General features: G+C 33.1%; 1 protein-coding gene across 4 annotated transcripts in view; it reads right to left on the bottom strand.

The window, feature by feature from the left end:
• LOC143238001 (uncharacterized) overlaps positions 1 to 18,818 on the bottom strand; it is an 86,969-nt gene that overhangs the window by 35,392 nt on the left and 32,759 nt on the right. For 3 of the 4 annotated variants that reach the window (XM_076477862.1, XM_076477861.1, XM_076477863.1), the window contains exons 2-3: positions 6,568 to 6,745; positions 749 to 939 (exon numbers count right to left, since the gene is read on the bottom strand). In XM_076477862.1, coding sequence (XP_076333977.1) covers positions 749 to 939; positions 6,568 to 6,745 — 369 coding nt within the window. Of the gene's footprint in view, positions 1 to 748; positions 940 to 6,567; positions 6,746 to 18,345; positions 18,638 to 18,818 lie in introns of those variants that run through there. The other variant, XM_076477864.1, reaches the window with a different exon arrangement.

Below are 18,818 nucleotides of genomic sequence, written 5' to 3'. Positions count from 1 at the left end.
CCATTACACACACTTATATTAACAAGTGGTGAAACTGTCCTCACTAAACATCTATTTTATGATGATTACCTAGTTTCTGCAGTTTTAAAAAGTACCTAAACATTAAGGAACAAGTTCTCCAATCCATAATAATATGTAAATTTGTTCTACACAAACTAATCTCAAGTGGTGCTTAAAAAAAAGAAGAGAGAAAGATATAAACACATTGCACATGACACACCACAAGTGCACTAAAATAATCTAGTTTTAAAAACAAATATTTAATATAACACTTAAAACATTCAGTCATGCAAGTGTAGTTATCTTCAGCTAAAAATTATTGGCAAAGTTATTATTTTAACTTTAATGTTTTTACTCTTTTTAAAGAACTTTCTTCTTGATATTTCATCAAGTTTCTTATATGTTTAATGAACAAAAAATGAATAATATTTCTACACATTAGATACATGAAATAACTGATCCAAAACTGAGGCTAAATGCAGATGGGCATGGCAAATTCTCTCAGATACCTTTAGAATTGGAAAATTTAAGTTCAGATATAAACATGGAAAATAAAAAGTAATTTGTTTAGACTTTTTGTAAGTTTCTTTTTAGACAAAAATCACATTTCAACTTTACAGATTTGTTTAACTAGTTGCACTGAACAGATAGGTCTGGACAAATTATTTGAAAATACAAATAGTTTCCATCCAAAAATCATGGGTGTTAATTTACTTGACTTGGAAAAGATAATCTCAAAGGTTCTTACTCTATTTCACTGAAACCACTTGAATAGTCACTGTACGAATGATGTCCAAAATCTGAAGAAGTCTTTACTTTGGAGCTGGAGGTTTGAATACTTTCGTTGTTAACAGCTGAGGAAGAGGTTCTTTTACTTATCGAAGTGTGAGCCTCTGACTTTGTGTTCTTGGTTGTCTTTTCTTCAACTACTTTTTGCACCTAGAGAGAGCAGTATAAAACTGCACTAAATACACATACGTGTGTGTGTGTGTGTAATGTCATTAAAATATACTTTTAATAAAAATGAGAAACAGGGCATTTTAATAAGATAAAAATTAGAATAGCTTCATTTAACTAACTATTCTGTCTTATTGATGCACTGATAAAACAGAAAAATATCAGAGAGCAAAGATAACAGCAGAACAAATGAGAATCCAACTTTCAACAAATATATATCTATAAAATTAAAATAATGTAACTAACTATAGCAGTGGAAATCAACCTGCAATCTGTAACCCTCTCAAAAACGTAGAACTACATTACCAAATACCCAGTTTATAAGCACTACCCATCCACTGCCAATATGAGATGTAGATTTGTTATTCCGTGGTTGATAGGATTTGTCTAGTGAGATATAACTGTTTATTTTTTGCCAAAATCAATTTAGTCACTTAAGAGATTTCAACACGTAATGTGCAACATCTTTTATTCAGAATAAATAATCAGTGAATAATCTTTACTTGTCACAGGACATTTGGGTACAAAAACAGTTACTGAAAAATAAAAACACAATCCTGTTTAACAAATAGATATCTGGTTGTCTGTATATGCAACATGCTAAAATAAGTGACATGAATGTTCATGATACATTTCACTGTATACAGATTGATGCAATAAAATACTGCTTCAAAGATTTTTATTTCAGGCCATTTAATACATAAAGTAAATTCTAAATGAAATGAATTGCGTACTACACAAATCTATTTTATTATCTTTCTTGAGTAAAGTTTCTGATGAACTAGCTGTTCGCCTGTACAACTTGTAAATCTAGCTTCCATCTAACAATGAAATCTCAAAGAACAGACATATATATATACCTAAGATATCAAAGTTTAAATCAGTGACTGATACATTTGATTTATTCTAGATATTTATATATATGTGTATTAGTTCAACAGTTCACTAGAAAGTAACATAACAAAAAATGAACTTTGTACATTGGGACTTAGATGATCTAAAGGAACAGGCAAATGTTACTTTTATTTTTTTTACACATTTTACTGTATTTCATTGAAAAAATAAAAAGGTTTTTAAACTTGCCAATTACAGATACTGTATCTCCTGGTTAAAAGGGAAGAAAAAATATTTCAAGCTAAGGAAGTGACCATTTTGTGGCTTTATTTATGAAAAAAAAATTAATCATATTACGCTCTAAAGCAGGGGTCACCAAACTTTTTCACAGGGGGCCAGATTACTTGGGGAATGAGAAGCGCGTGGGCCACATGATCATTATGTTCAATACTCATAAGGTAGAACGAAAGCTCTCTGTAAAATACTTAACACGAAGTTCAGGATGCCACATTAGCCATGGGGGAGTAGCATGCAATACACACATATAATAAAAAACAAACAGAAATACAATCAACATTTTTATTTACCAAAAGGTTATCAAAGAAGGTGACATTAGCAAAAACAATTGTCACATCGCACAGTGAGTACATATCTAAATTTCACTAAGACACAAAAAAGTTTGTGAGATTTATGAAATTAGCATTTGGCTTTCAAAATATCTTCAATGTTTGGTTTTGAATTTCTGCATACAATCATTAGAACTGCTTTCAAATGGTCATCAGTCAACCTTGACTGATGTACCGACTTCACATACTTCATTTTTGAAAATGCTTGTTCACAGACATAAGTTGTTCCAAACACTGATGCTACACCAGATGCAAACTGCTTCAGTTTTGGAAAATCATCTTCAGGTATACAGCTGTAAAATTCAATAAGTTGCACCTCTCTGTGTTTTGCTTTCAACAAGTCATTTCCTTGCAAATGGATGACCTCCAGCTGAAGTTCCACTAGCACGTCATCAATGACACATCCAAAAAGATTCTGAAAAAGGAGAATGTTACTTTCGATTCTGTCAAGATCCGAAAATCTCTCTAAAAAATGCTTATTTAAATCACCAATAATCTTGTTCTGAAACTCCAGGTTGACATCTTCTGTGATTCCAGTATGAAACTCATTGAAACACTGAAAATGAGAGAGGTTTCCTCCTTCCAAATGCTCTTCAAACAATTACAGCTTTCTCCGAAATCCTTTAATGATTCTATAGAGATCACAGACAAGGTTATTCTTCCCCACAAGTTTCAAGTTCAATTCATTCATGTGGAATATGATGTCAACCAAAGATGACAACTTTGACAACCAGGTTAGATCTGACAGAAGTGGATCAGTTCTATATTTCTCAATAAGAAATATATCTATTTATCTACTCAGCTTATAAAAACGAGACAAGACTTTACCGCAGCTGAGCCACCTCACCGCCATGTGATAAGGCAAGTCACAAAAATCTGAATCAATTTCTTCAAGAAACGCCTTGAACTAGCAATGATTAAGTGCATGACCCCGAATGAAGTTCACTGCAGAAATAACTGGTTTCAGTACGCAAGAAATATCTAAGACTTTTCCACAGAGTTTTTACTGATGTATGATGCAGTGTATGAACAGAACACTTGGGAGTTGAAGATCTTCCAACTATTTCCTGATCAGTCCCACCAGACCCTTCTTTACTCCAGCCATGTTTTTTCCTCCATCAACTGTTACACCTCTTAGCTGATTCCACTGAAGGTTATAGTATTGCAAAGTTTTATACACTTCCATGAAAATGTCTTCTCCAGTTGTTCTTCCGTGCATGCTGCGAACTGATGCCAACTATTCCGTGATCTGAAAGTCCAAATTAACTCCACGAATGAACACGAGAAGTTGTGACGTACTCGAGAGATCATTAGACTCATCCAGTGCCAGAGAATACCATAGGAAGTTTCTAGCCTTTTGACGTATCTGTAATGCAATGTTCTCTCCAAGGTCTTCTGCTCTCCATACAACTAAAGTCGCTGAAAGGCTGATATTTTCAAACAAATTGGCTTTTTCAGGACACAGCTCATTTGCTGCTTCCATCATACACTCTTTGATGAAATTGCCGTCAGTAAAAGGTTTTCCTCGCTCTCCCATCCTATGCACTATTTTGTAACTTGTACGAGGGACAGATTCATTTTCAGCAAACTTTCTTGTGAAGAGATTATTTTGAGATTCAAAAACACATTTCATGGATTCAAATTTCTCAGAACAGAACTTTCCTGAAAATTTCAAATATGTTGATAAATGTTTTATTTCATAGTGATGCCGAAGATTGTACTCTTTCAAAACAGCAACACTTTCGGTGCATATCACATAAGTAGCTTTCTGGTTTTTTGTTTTCACAAAGAAGTACTTTTCTCCCCATTCTTCATTGAAAGCACAACACTCAGAGCCCACTTTTCTTCTTTTAAAAGCAGCCATAACGATGGGTGAAAAAAAACAGGATCTGAACATGAAAAACACAGAACGCTGTGAGAAAAGTATTGCATTGGTCCAAGAATGCACAAACAAAATATATTTAAACGTACGTTTGCCACAACACTTACCTAAGAACGAGTTACGAAAAGCGCAGAACCTGACTACTAAGAGAAACGAGCTTCCTGAAGCGGTAACCCTAGGCCACTGAATTTACAAGACGAGTTGACAGGACGAGGATTAAGTCTGTACTTGTTTTCGAAATCCTAATGCTTTCATAGATACATGCCTCAATATGAATAAATGGTAGCAAGGAGGAAAGAAGAATTTTCCTGTTGGTTCAAAATACGCGTGACAGCCTTGTTTCTTTTTATCATAACGTCTTGTGTTTGCCAGCATCGGTGCAATTTATTTTGTTATGACAGTTGGATATTTGATGAAATGTCACTTTTTATTTCCAAGCAGCTAGCTGCTGGCGGGCCAGACAAAATGATCTCGAGGGCTGTAGTTTGGTGACCCCTGCTCTAGAGAAACACTAAAACTTACTTCTCCTGTAACATAAATACAACTTTAAAATGAATTTACATACATATGCAAGGGCATTCCCAGTAAGTGTTTGTAAAAACCTTTCCCCCTTCCCATAAACCATGTCTTCCCAGCTGCCCAAATGAGTGCTTAAATCACTGACTTTTTTTCAATAAACAGTGACACCTGGTGAGAAGAAGCACAATAATCAGTGGAATTAAGGGATCATAAATTGAATACTTATAAGAGGTAGACACACAATAAGAGGACAATGTATTATTGTGACACACAACAAGAGGACAGTGCATTATTGTGACACACAACAAGAGGACAGTGCATTCATTATTGTGGGGAAAATATGACACTTATCAAACTGCAAGAGTTGAGAGTAGTTAATGAATTATCTCACCTTTGTGTAACCACTGTTATATATCAAGTTACAATATAGTTTTTAAACAACAGATGTAGCATCCAACTTGTTACAGTGGTTACAAGGTAAGGTACATTGAGTCTCTGTTCCTTCCATAATATTCTGAAGTATGTACAGTGGCATATGAATTTCAACCTCTTATTTATGCACAAACATGGAATAGTTGTCATCGAAGTAAAAAATAAAATCTAACAAGTTTATATAACTTAGATTACTCAATGTGTGTCAACTTTACTAATCAGTATGATACATAATTGAGTGAGTTTAGAAATAAATGTGATTTAAAAAGCCAGCTGGTAAAAGTAGGAATTTGTGAAGTTTCTCAAGCATTATCTTTGTCAATAAATATTATTTAAAATTTCCCTTCCTAAAAATAAAATACATAGATTTAGAAAGCATAATTCAAATGCTTGTATTGATATTTTCATTCTTAAATACAACTGAGCTCTGACCTCTCCCTGTAAAAAGAGCTAGGAACTCCTCTGGTACGTTTAAAAAATCAAAAGATATAATTAACTTTATACACATCATTACTTAGGTTCTGAGAACATTGCATACAATACTTTAGCTCTTTATCTAAGGAAAGGATATTGACTTATTGGAAAGAGTTCACAGAAATATTACTGGGACGAGTCTAGCCATAGGAAAGCAAAAGACCACAATCTTTTATTTTACCTCCAGAAAAGAAGGGTAAGAGAAAGGTGTTACTGAATTTTACAAAAACATTCAAAGAAAATAAAGGCTTCTGCTGAATTCTTAAGTGAAGCTTCAAGTCAACCAGTTTTATTTTTGGAATAAAGTGATTTGTTTGTGAAACAACAGCTGAGGAAACTAGCACCTTTGAAGAGCTGAAAAGAAGAATTGATGATTTCCTAAATAATAAATGATGGTTTCAATTTTTTACTTTTCTTTGTGTTATGACTAAATTATCTCTGTCTGTATGCTAAACATTATGTGCAACAGGATGTATCTTTCTTCTCTACTTTGTAGGTCTAATCATTGAATTTAACCATAAAAAAAACAAAATCATATACTAAACACAATGAAAGTGTCCTTAAAAGTCAGCTGTTCACTAAATTTTCAATTTATAGCACATTATCCAAACTAAAACTTATGCACTACTAGTGTTTGTGGTTCAAATGTGTTGCTTACACACTTCACCCACTATGAATCCAATTCTCGTACAAAATTGAGTATTTGTTAATAATAACATCTTATCAAAAGAACTAAAATACAATTAAAACATTCCTTTCCATACTGAAAGCTGGAAAACTTTTCAGGCCAAGATTTACTTGTTGCTTAGACAGGCTGATAAAATAGATTCTAGACTATATTACCTGTTCTGCTACTTCTTTTTGTGCTCTTTCTTCTCTTATGCCTTGGAAATGTGTCCGACTTGGATCTGTACCACGACCACTCACAATAGTTGAAGCTGCCTGATGATGGGTGTGGTTTTGACGTCGTCGTCTGGATACACTTGGCGACCGACTACTACTGTATCGATGAACAAGTTTTCTGTACAAATATCAGAAAGTAATCAAAATTTTAATTTGCTATTGGAATAGCTGCCCTTTGGTGGCATCATTTTGAGTTCCCACAGAAGGGGGTCACAAAAGGTCTATACCATAACAAACATTTTTCTCAGTTAATCCTAGTGTACAGGGGAGGTCAAAACATGCATGCCATAAATTTTATTAAACTATTTTTATCAATGTACGCCAATAAACTTGTCATCAAAACATAGTTAATAAATTTTAATACAAAATTTAATTTAAAGCAAACTGCTCAATATGCCATCTTGTAATTATGTAACACATCTGCATCACACTTTCAATTTATATTTCATTACTTTTACCATACAATGTAAATGCTGCTTAATCATACTGATAAGCTAGAATAAAAATAACCTCCCACCTTCTTAATTAACTGGGATATCAATATATTCAGTAAACCCACAATAAATGCCTCTCTGATTTCCTCATTCCCTTGAAGTCACTTACTCATACCTACTTTTCTAAAAAACAAGTTTATAACTAATAGTAAAAGATAATTCTGAATCACATAAAGTTGAAGGTTATTTATCCATTTTATGGCAAGAAAAACAAAAATCTGCTTGGAAATACTAAAATGTTTACTTAAATTGGTGTTTCATACAGGACTTAAGTTTTGTAATCTATTTACACAATAGTTAGAAAGCCAATTAAATTACTATAGTTTGCTTATGGCCTTTTCTAATGAGAGAGAATGTTTTTGTTTTCTAAAGCACATATTTAAAATTTATTAAAATTAATTTATGGTCACTTCAGTGTGAGAAAGTCAACAAGACTTAACAATCACATCTTCCCAGTCAATACTTGAAACGAGAGAACTGCTGTCACTCATTTTAGTCCATGTTTTTCAACTGTTTATTTCATTGTACTTAGACACTGTCTCTCAAGACTGGAATCAAGTTTATATTTATGTAGAGAAATCTACAGATAAAATAAACCTGTTTTATTCATTTAGAAGGTTACAGAGGTTATCCAAACGAATTACAAAAACTTTGATATGAGAATAACTATTTTTATTCCTGTCATGAAATTCACCTTTCATGGTGATGGATTCAGTGAATTTTCAGATGTGTATGGTATACTTGTAATGATTACCAAAAGGGTCTCAACTGTTGTGAAAATACATAACTCCTAAATCCATAATTTGCTTGGGAGGGGGCTCAAGAAAAACAACTTTCACTGTACAATGTTGATTGAATGAAATATTTTCCTGCACTGTTGTACCTGGAATTCAAGTTGTTGTCAGAATTGGTTAAACAGAAAAGTCTACTAGTTTTGTTTTTATGAGTGGAAGAATCTAAATACATAAACTGTGTTGTGATAAATGTCACAGTATCTCTCTCTCAATCATGATCAACATAACAAAGAAACAGTCACTTGACACTATAAAGAGTGTGTCTTAATATCCTTACAATCCATCAAAAACAAAAACAAACTTCTGCTTCAACTCATAAATCTGAAATGACTAACATTGCATTCATTTGATTCAAGAGTTGTTAACCTGAATTTACATTCAACTTAGTTTATAACTCACTACTTTACATTTTGTTCAACATAACTCTGATAATCACCCCCACTACCAAAGATAACAGAAATTATATTTTCACCCATGTGTGTGTGTTTATCAGAAGATCTTCAAAACAGCTAAATTAGAGAAAAGTTGGTATATGCTTGCACTTTTACCCAAAATAAAAGGAATTAGTTTTTGGAGGGTAAAAGTCAAAGTTCAAGATTAGAAAAAGTCACATGTTAACATGAGAACTGATTTTGCACACTTTTTGTGTTTTATAACTAAGTCAAAAATTATCAGACTTTGACGAAACTTGATAAACATGTAGAATTTTATTCCTTATCATTCTATCAAAAATGGTTCATGTTCTCCTTGATGAAGACAGACACATCCACTCTTAGTAAAAGTAGATATTTAAGCCCATTTTTTATTTTTCAGGAAACCACCAATCCCCTCTTAAACTCCTGCACAGTGCTAACCACCATTACTGCTAATGGAAATACACTACATCAGTCAACTACCCTATCAAGAAAATAAAGCTGTCTTATCTAGAGTCTAGTCTCTCTTTTCTTTATCTTAAACTTGAATCTTTCCCTTCCATTAGGTTTGGAGCACAGTACAGAGCTTAAAACTAATGCTAACATAGTAGTAAATTGCTGGGTAGTGCTATAATGTTATCAGTAAAACATAAAGGGTTCTGAAAAAAATATTTAAAAAATGCTAGTATACAGTTCAGAAGGGAGATTTGCAGATTCTTACTGTTGAGTGTCAATACACCCATAATGTCTATTATTTATATTACAAGATTCTGAATACAAAAGCAAGGTTTTATATGATTTTAGAAATGTGGATGAAACTTTTAAATTGGTAAAACAAGTGTGGTTCTTAAGAATCCAAGTAGGCATCTTTTTAGTCTAACACTCATGCTGACTTTTAATTGCCGTTAGTCTTCAAAGCAAGATACATGATGATCTAATTAAAGAAGCAGTTCTTTTTATTTCAAACTGGACATAAACAAATCTTTTGTCAACAGCTCATACATGAAAATGTAAATCAACTCCATTGCATACTCTTACTTCACTGACAGTGGCATAACTAAGGTATACGAATGTATAGGAAGACATGTGACATCCCTGAATACAACTGTTGTTTACTTGGGTCAAAGCAATTTTTAAAGTATGCTGTGTACAGGTATATAACACCCTCCTCAAAATATAAACATATTGTGTATTGTCAATTACTTTATAGTCAATATTTAACTTAAAGTAAAAGTGTTATGTGTAATTATAGCAAGTTTTGGTATAAAAAATATTTGAAAATCAAATACTGCATGCGTGCATGTGTGTGTGTATATATATATTTGTTTCCATCTAATACAAAATAATTAATCATGGTCCAGTTAAATACTGGAATGATACTGTTGCTAATAGGAATCCTAAATTTGATAATGGAGGGGAGGAGGAAGAAAGAACTAGCAACCATTTACTACTTTCTCAAAACTTATGGTCAAGGTCTGTAGAACAAATACATCAGTGACCATAACTTATAGATCTTCTGAATAACATTTGTAAACTTTAAGACTGGGTCTCACTCTTCTTTTCTAAACAAAAGATAAGTTAAGAGATCTTAACTTATCCGTGGTAGGTATACCTTTTCATCCATGTTCTTATCCTAGTATCCCTATGTGAACCATTTCAGTAAATTAGTATCCCTTCTTATATACTGAATTCGAAACTGTTCACAGTAATGTGAACTAAAATGTCAAACAATTGTATATGGACAACATTATGTATCCATGTCTCTTGTTACCTTTAATTTATGCATCTGTGACACATAAAAAAAAACCTAATGATTATCTTGTCCAAATAAAATGAGCATTTGCTTATAAAAACTTATTTAGTGCAAAAATTCTGGTTATGTAATCTAAGGGTTAAAGTTATGCAAAGTCATTTAACAAAGTTTAGAATTTTATTGGATAGTCAATATGGTTTCACTAAGGGAAAATTCTGCCTTACAAATCTTTTGACATTCTTTGAAAATATTACTAATTATGTAGATGAGGGTAAGAGAGTAAAAATTTGGTGTATCTGGATTTTCAGAAAGCATTTAACAAAGTGCCAAACATAAAAACTTGCCAAAAACAATTGTCTCTAAAGGTGTGGGGAACAAATTAACAAAGTGGATAGGAGAAAGCTGAGGGTTGTTACAAACAGGGTTCAGTTAACTTGGATTAATGACACAAGTGGAGTACTTCAGGGTTCAGTCTTAAAACCTTTACCCTTTTAATTTAAGTCAATGACACAGATGAAAGAATAGTCAATAAATTACTTAAATTTTGTATATATTATTAAAATCTTGGGTGTTGCCAGGTTCAAAGAGAATGCTGATGATTTATAAAAAAGAGTTTGATCATTTAGTGAGTTCAGCAAATAAATGGCAGATGGGTTTCGATTATAAAAGATACAAAATATTGTATGTGGGTTATCATAATTTGAATTATAAGTATAATTTGGATGGGAATAACCTTAACAGTGTTATGAAGGAAAGGGATCTTGGTGCAATAGTTGATCAATCTCTAAAGCCATCTAAGCAACATGCTGTTGCTAGTGGTATGACAAATACGATTTTAAGTTGTATCTACAGAAATATTAAATACAAGTCTAGAGAGGTCATAATGTCATTGTACAAGTCACTGGTTAAGCCCCATTTATAATACTTGATTAGTCTTTGTAATGGGGTTGCTTTAAGATGTAGAGGCAATAAATTTAAACAAGTTTAATAACAAGCTTAGTATGTATACAAATGATAGGGCTGGCTTAAGTTTAAGTTAATTTAGTTTAGACTGTGGAACAGCTGAGATGAACCAACAGCAAGAGTATTTATAGCACTTTTAAATTTGTTACTGATATTCCAATCAGATCAAGCTATCTACTCAGAACAAAAATAACAATATATACAATAATACTGAAACTAAACTTTACCTTTAACTGCTAAAAATCCACTTCCAGTCTCCTTATTACCCTAGATACCTGAATTTGTTTATTCACAATTTCCCAAAATATTTTAGCATTATGCAATTTTAATTTAAACTGTATTTGATGAATTTCTTAATCTTCTCCAACAATTTACTAAATAGCCTATTTAAGTAAACTAGATCACCTGTTGTTCTAAACATATCCTTGCAAGTTTGAATGTTAGTGTTGTATGGTACTAAATAGTTCGTTCCCACGACAGGAGATCATTTCTATTCCTAAAACTATTAGTAAAATGGTCTCACGTCTATTTCTATCTTGAAACATCTTATCGGTCTTTATTAACGTTTATGCTTTTTAGTTGAAATATTTTATATTTAAGTGAAGTGGAAAATAACATAATCACAATAAAATTAAAAAATATATATTATTGCTGTTTACATAAATACTAACGATGTACAATGTCACTATCAGCAATAGCCAATGTAACATGCAAGTCATTTTTCTGGAAAATAGGTATATAGCTTATGTATAACCTACGCTTATTTAGTATATCTACTAACGATGTGAATTATGACGGAAAAGTGGCTATGTTAAGCCTAAAATTCTAAAACTGGTTAGTTTTTTCTCGTAATCGTATACTCACCAAAGTAAAATATTAAATAAGTCTTAAAATACAACTGACAGTGGCCAAATAATCAGCTATCAATCTAATGAATGGTAACACTGTATCTGTGACTTGTATTGTAAAACATACATTACCATTAAGCTTATTCGATATTTTGGATTGACATTGAATACATACCACTTTATTCTTTACCAAACAATTTACTTTACGGTTTAAACCTGAAGATCTCTTTTTACAAACTTTGAAAACAATCAACTTATTATTTTTCAAAATACGCCCTCTGCAAAATACATGCATCTAAAAACGGTTTATATTTTTTATTATTGATTTATGCTTTATCAACTTAGAACGAAGTTTAAAACTCAGTGAACCTTTTTAACTCATTGTAAGTACAATTTTAACATATTTATAAGTTATAACAACAATTTTTGGGTCGATACAACAGAATATACCGTTACAACACTGCATTACCACTACTATCTAAAAACAAACTAAGGTCAGAAATATGAACATCGTCGGGCTTTTCCGTCGATACCTGAGTACAACGGAAAAGCACGAACAATATCCCGAGTGTAAAGGCACGTGTAGTCGAAGTAATAAATTACCTGTCGAACTCTGAATTTTATGATTCTCTCTCCAAGAGAACAATATATATATACACAAATCTTCATAAACAAGGATATTTGATAATTTAGTAATAAACTAAATAGTAAAAATAAATATATTTAATTTAATTTAATTTACTATCTCTTTAGTTATACACTAGCGAACTTATCGCCCCCCGCTAGTACAGCGGTATGTCTCCGGATTTACAACGCTAAAATCAGGGGTTCGATTCCCCTCGGTGGACTGAGCAGATAGCCCGATGTGGCTTTGCTATCAGAATAACACAAACACAAAACACGTAACTGATCACGTCTTGTATGTTAATAGGGGCAACACTGCCATGACAATATCTGCTCTATACAATGTATATAAGAGGGTATAACGGATCTCTTTATCACGCAAAGCGTGGTTTGTATGACATATCAAAGAATTACTTTCATTCTGTTTATTGCTGCGTTTGTCGTTTGTTTTTTTAGAATTTGGCGCAAAGCTACACGAGGGCAATCTGCGCTAGCCGTCCTTAATTTAGCAGTGTTAGACTAGAGGGAAGGCAGCTAGTCATCATCAACACCCACCGCCAACGCTTGGGCTACTCTTTTACCAACGAATACTAAGATTGACTGTAACATTATAACGTCCTCAAGGCTCAAAGGGTGAGCATGTTCGATTTGACGGGAATTCGAACCAGCGACGATCTGAGCGCCCTAACCAGGCCAAAATTGCTGCACGTACTAAGTTTGGATCCAAGTTATACCAGGGTATTATATATAATTTTGTCACTCAAACTGAAAAGAACAAAGAACTTGTACTTACATAATTTACAATTAAAATGTTCGTGATATATTTTTATCTTGACTGAAGTATACATAAATGTCCAAAACATCAAAATATTATTAAAATAATTCCTGCGATAATAACAAAACGGAAACATCAGGTAAAAACCCATCTCTAGCCATCTGAGAACTGCGGTTTACGGCAATAAAAGTCTTCATCAAACTAGATAATTATTATGTATCTTAATATGGCTTGCTGTATGTTTATGTGGAAACTTCACTATAAGTGTTTTAACTATCATCTTCCAGTTACAATTAGCACCCAGACTGCTTTGTCTTTCAGTAAAATATGAAAACATATCAACTGACACTAGGAAGCGAAAGTCATGCTATAATAGTCATGGGGGATGTTGCGTGGCACGCCGCCAAAGGGCGACACACGTTGTTTACTCCACAAAATATGGAGAGAAGACGGAAGGATAGAGACGTCATAGTTTCACTAAGTTGAACCATAGGGCACATTGCTAGGCCACCATGGTAATCTCATCATATAGTGTCTCAACATGTGATTATGTCATTAATCTCTAGGTTTAATAACGTTCTAAAAGTCAACGTAAGACTATTATTTTAACTAAACAAGTAATATAACACTGTTACGTATGTCAATTTTTATCACACTTGTTATCCACCATTTGGACAAGGCAGATATTAGAGCCAATAATTTATTATATATACTTTTATAATTATACATTGCTTTATGTACAAAATGAAGACTGATTGTATTTCTATAAGCAGAGTTATTATAATAAGGTTTATGGGCAGATAGTCTTACTAGGGATATTGTTGGGATGATGTTTCTAAATACTTATGATGTTACTAAGGTCAGACAGCGTTACTATGTGGATGCTATGATTAAGGTTCTATATATGCATTGTGTTACTAAGGGAAAACTGGTGTCTAGATTTAATTATCACTATACAGTCACGTGTGTCGCCCCTGGTGGCTCTCCAAATAACAGCCCCCAAAACTACTTTCCATGATCAGCCGAGAGCTGCGAAGTTTCAAGCAAAAATTCAGTCAGATCTATAACACAGATTGTTCGTTAATGGAGTGTTTTATATAGCTTTAGGTAGAAAAACTTATATACAAACTTTACTGTTAATGCTAAGTGTACAAATTTCTTAATTGTTTGAAACGAAACTCTTCCAATGGTTTGGTTTGAATTTCGCGCAAAGCTACACGAGGGCAATCTGCGCTAGCCGTCCTTAATTTAGCAGTGTAAGACTAGAGGGAAGGCAGCTAGTCATCACCACCCACCGCCAACGCTTGGGCTACTCTTTTACCAACAAATAGTGAGATTGACCGTAATATTAAAACGCCCCCACGGCAAAAAAGGCGAGCACGTTTGGTGTGACGGAGATTTGAACCCACGACCCTCAGATTACGAGTCGAGTGCCTTGACCCCCTAGCCATGCTGGGCCCTCTTTCAGTAAACAATAACAACAATAAAGAAATCCATAAGCAGTAACTAATATTTCTAAAATGTTCTATTATAATAATATGTTTATTAATATACTGCATCAATTCCGAGTACTTTGTCTTGATACATATCCTTATATTAACCAGATAAAAAGGCCCGGCATGACCAGGTGGGTTTAGGTGTTGGGCGGCTAGTGGAGATAACCCTCGTGTAGCTTTGTGCGATATTCAAACAAACAAACAAAGCCCGATTTAAACATAATATATTTAGAAGCGAAAGTCCCATACTCTTTTTTTTTTTTTTCAACAACAGGTACAGTATGTAGTTATATTCGGTGGACGGATAGTCGTTTCTTTAATTAAACAGTATGCAAAATAAATAGATAGGAAAAATGTATACCACAAACAACAGTTAACTTAAAACAGATTCTAAAGTTTTTAAAAATAAATCATTATATTTTATTTAAGCTCTCCTGAAGATGTACGTGCTCGAAACGCTGTTTAAAATAAAATATATTTTTTGTTATTGTTCTTTGATAGAAATTTTCAGCGGAGTATTCGCGATGAAACTGGACAACAATTGCCTGTTGGAGAAACAGGGCATAGAGAAGTGTGTGTTTTTCTTATAGCAAAGCCACATTAGGCTATCTGCTGAGTCCACAGAGGAGAATCGAACCACTGAGTATAGGGGATGAAATTTCGAAAGTTTTTGTTGTTTAGTGTATTATTTTTTCAGACTCTTCCTCTAATGTCATTTTACCAAAACGGTTTTAGCAAATGTTCTAAATATTAATTTAGAACTATTATTGTAGCACAGATCTGCAAAATGGTATTTCCAATCTTCATCTACCACATTGAATTAAACTCGGGGTTTTATCGTTGTAAATACCTAAAAATACTTCTGAACCCGTGAGGACTTTCTTGATCTGTTTAATTATTTTAACGATTAACTTTGAGTTAAATTATAATTTTGATAAACATCAAAACGTAGAGAGCAGACACAAAACGATAAAATGATATTTTACATATGGACCACGACACTTGTATTCTAGCATGACTCCATAAATACTGACATGTAGTTCCCCAAAGTATACAACATACAGAAACATAAACATCAATTTTCCAACATAATTGTGTTTGCAGTTATTTGGTAGATAAGCTAGGATGTACATGGACATAACCGTTTTTTAACACGTCCTTCAGGAGCCAGGGGTGTCTTTACAATACAGTTATTAAAAGTAAGTTCAATCCAGAAACTCCCAAAGAGAGTGGTTTTTGACGTATCTTTTCGAGGCAAGTTTTTCATTTGTTAACTGATAAATCTGTAGGCGAAATACAGCATCTTCAAGTCTCCATACTAGAAAGTACTAAGGTCTACCTGCTGGGAATAAATTCAGTAAATATCAATAAAGCCACATTGTCAGAATTTATTAATTAAGCAACTGCCAACCTTTTATGGTTCTTCTATCACCTTTTTATTGTTTAGCTTTCAACTGATATACGAACAATATCACCTTCAATAGGGAAGATTGAAGCATCACCATAGTCAGCAGTATGATGAGCAGACAGGAACACTTTGAAAGCAGGTACAGGCATAATATTGTACACAGCATCTACCAAGGTAGTTCTAAATGGTTCCTGAATAAGCCTGTGTGTAATTTGGAGACTTCCACGCTCCTTCTGCTTGACCATTAAACTCGTATCAGATAATACTTTTTTCTTTTTAGCCAATAAAAAGTCCACAAATTTCAGTTCAAGCAAAGGAAAACCAGATTTGTTAATTGTTGTTTTTCGGTTGTGTCAGCAAAAATCATCTTCACTAGCTCGTGAGGAGTCTCTTTAAAATAACAAATAAGTTTGTTTGTTTTGAATTTCGTGCAAAGCTACACGAGGACTATCTGCGCTAGCCGTCCCTAATTTAGCAGTGGAAGGCAGCTAGTCATCACCACCCACCGCCAACTCTTGGGCTACTCTTTTACCAACGAATAGTGAGATTGACCATCACATTATAACGCCTCCACGGCTGAAAGGGCGAGCATGTTTGGTGCGACCCTCAGATTACTAGTCGAACGCCTTAACCCACTTCGCCATGCCGGGCTCCTGTGATTTGATGTAATAGGTTCTGGTATTAAGCTTTACTTTTCTTATTTGTAAAAAATAACTTAAAAAAATCTAACATTTCATTTCGTATAAATTATTTCTATTAAAACTACTTATTTTTTACCTTTATATATATCTGCCTTAAAGCGCTAAAATAGTTTGAAATGTGCGAAATAGTTTTGTTTTTCCAATAACGAAGAATAAACTATTTTTGGTTTTCTGTCAAACACTTGTATGTTGCGTGACACGCACCCTAACAAAATGTATAGTGAATAATTAATGTTCAAGAGAAAAAAAATTTTAGTTAATATGTATATTCAAAGTTTTCCTTAAGTCATGAAAAATCTTTTAAAACATAATTCTGGAAAAAGTCATATGTAAATAAACTAGCGATTAAAATAAAAGTTAATGACTTTGCTTGTGACAATCGAGCCAGTTAACACAACAATGCAATTAAATAGATGTATAAAACAAACGGTTTACGTGATTTTCCATCACAAATTTTAGGCCTATTGGTTTGAATGTTCCACCAACTTTCGCTATTTAAACTGAAACTTTTGGTGTATTATATCCCATATATAAAAACTGCTTCAGGTAATATTGCATCTTTTATCATCCAGCCCAAATGACAAGTTATGGTAATAGTTATTGGTTTGAATGTTCCGCCAACTTTCGCTATTTAAACTGAAACTTTTGGTGTATTATATCCCATATATAAAAACTGCTTCAGGTAATATTGCATCTTTTATCATCCAGCCCAAATGACAAGTTATGGTAATAGTTATTGGTTTGAATGTTCCGCCAACTTTCGCTATTTAAACTGAAACTTTTGGTGTATTATATCCCATATATAAAAACTGCTTCAGGTAATATTGCATCTTTTATCATCCAGCCCAAATGACAAGTTATGGTAATAGTTATTGGTTTGAATGTTCCGCCAACTTTCGCTATTTAAACTGAAACTTTTGGTGTATTATATCCCATATATAAAAACTGCTTCAGGTAATATTGCATCTTTTATCATCCAGCCCAAATGACAAGTTATGGTAATACACGAATGGCCTATCTGGAAGTGATCTGTTATGGGAGAGAAAAAGATAGACCTGAAATATTTTTCACAACTCTTAATTCAGAACCTGAAAAAGTGAAATTAAGAATAATGTATATAAAAAAAATACATTTGCAGTTTATGTGAATTTTATCACAGATTTTAGGCCTATTGGTGTCTAATGCTTCGCTAGCTTTCGGCATTTAACCCTAACTTTAAAACACACGTGGATGTTCAGTCGTCGTTTTCACGTATAACGAATTTTTTCCCCATAATTTTAGGTTATAAATGCTTAATTTTAGCTACATGTAACAAATATTCAATTACAAAACTCTTTGGCCAAATTCTATTAACTATTTAATAATGTGGTATAGATAATTTTTAAACACCATCGCGCGTAGTTATAATTTCGCTAATAAATAAGAGGTAATATATTTGTGCATACTTACATCATGTTGTCCATTAACTGCTTACATGAACTTATGCTGAATGACAATCAGACTGTTCTAACACAATATCCGCTGACCAGCAAAAACGTATTCACACGTAACAAGGTCCATTCAATGCACGAGTTCAGAGTTAAGACATATAATAAACTGTATCAACCAAAAAGTAACAGACAAGCATGCCAAATTATATTTAAAGAGCGCAACTACCGAATTCCAAACTCAGCGGAGGTACAAATTCACGTTGGATGCGGAGAGTCATAGAGCTAATTTTAGCTCATTACATAGGGCTACGAGAAGGACATCTGGAGGAAGAGGTTGAACATCGGAAAACTTTGTAATAAAGAAAATACACGAGGTGAGGGTATTTATAGTTCTTATTACCAACAAATCTGATTAAAAGACCTGACAGTTAATAAAAACACAATTTAAACAGACTATGTATAAAGTAACATTAGGTTATAAACATCGCATTC

Source organism: Tachypleus tridentatus, chromosome 13 (assembly GCF_004210375.1).
Source record: "Tachypleus tridentatus isolate NWPU-2018 chromosome 13, ASM421037v1, whole genome shotgun sequence".
NCBI classification, from domain to species: domain Eukaryota; kingdom Metazoa; phylum Arthropoda; class Merostomata; order Xiphosura; family Limulidae; genus Tachypleus; species Tachypleus tridentatus.
This window is presented reverse-complemented; position numbering and strand designations above follow the sequence as displayed.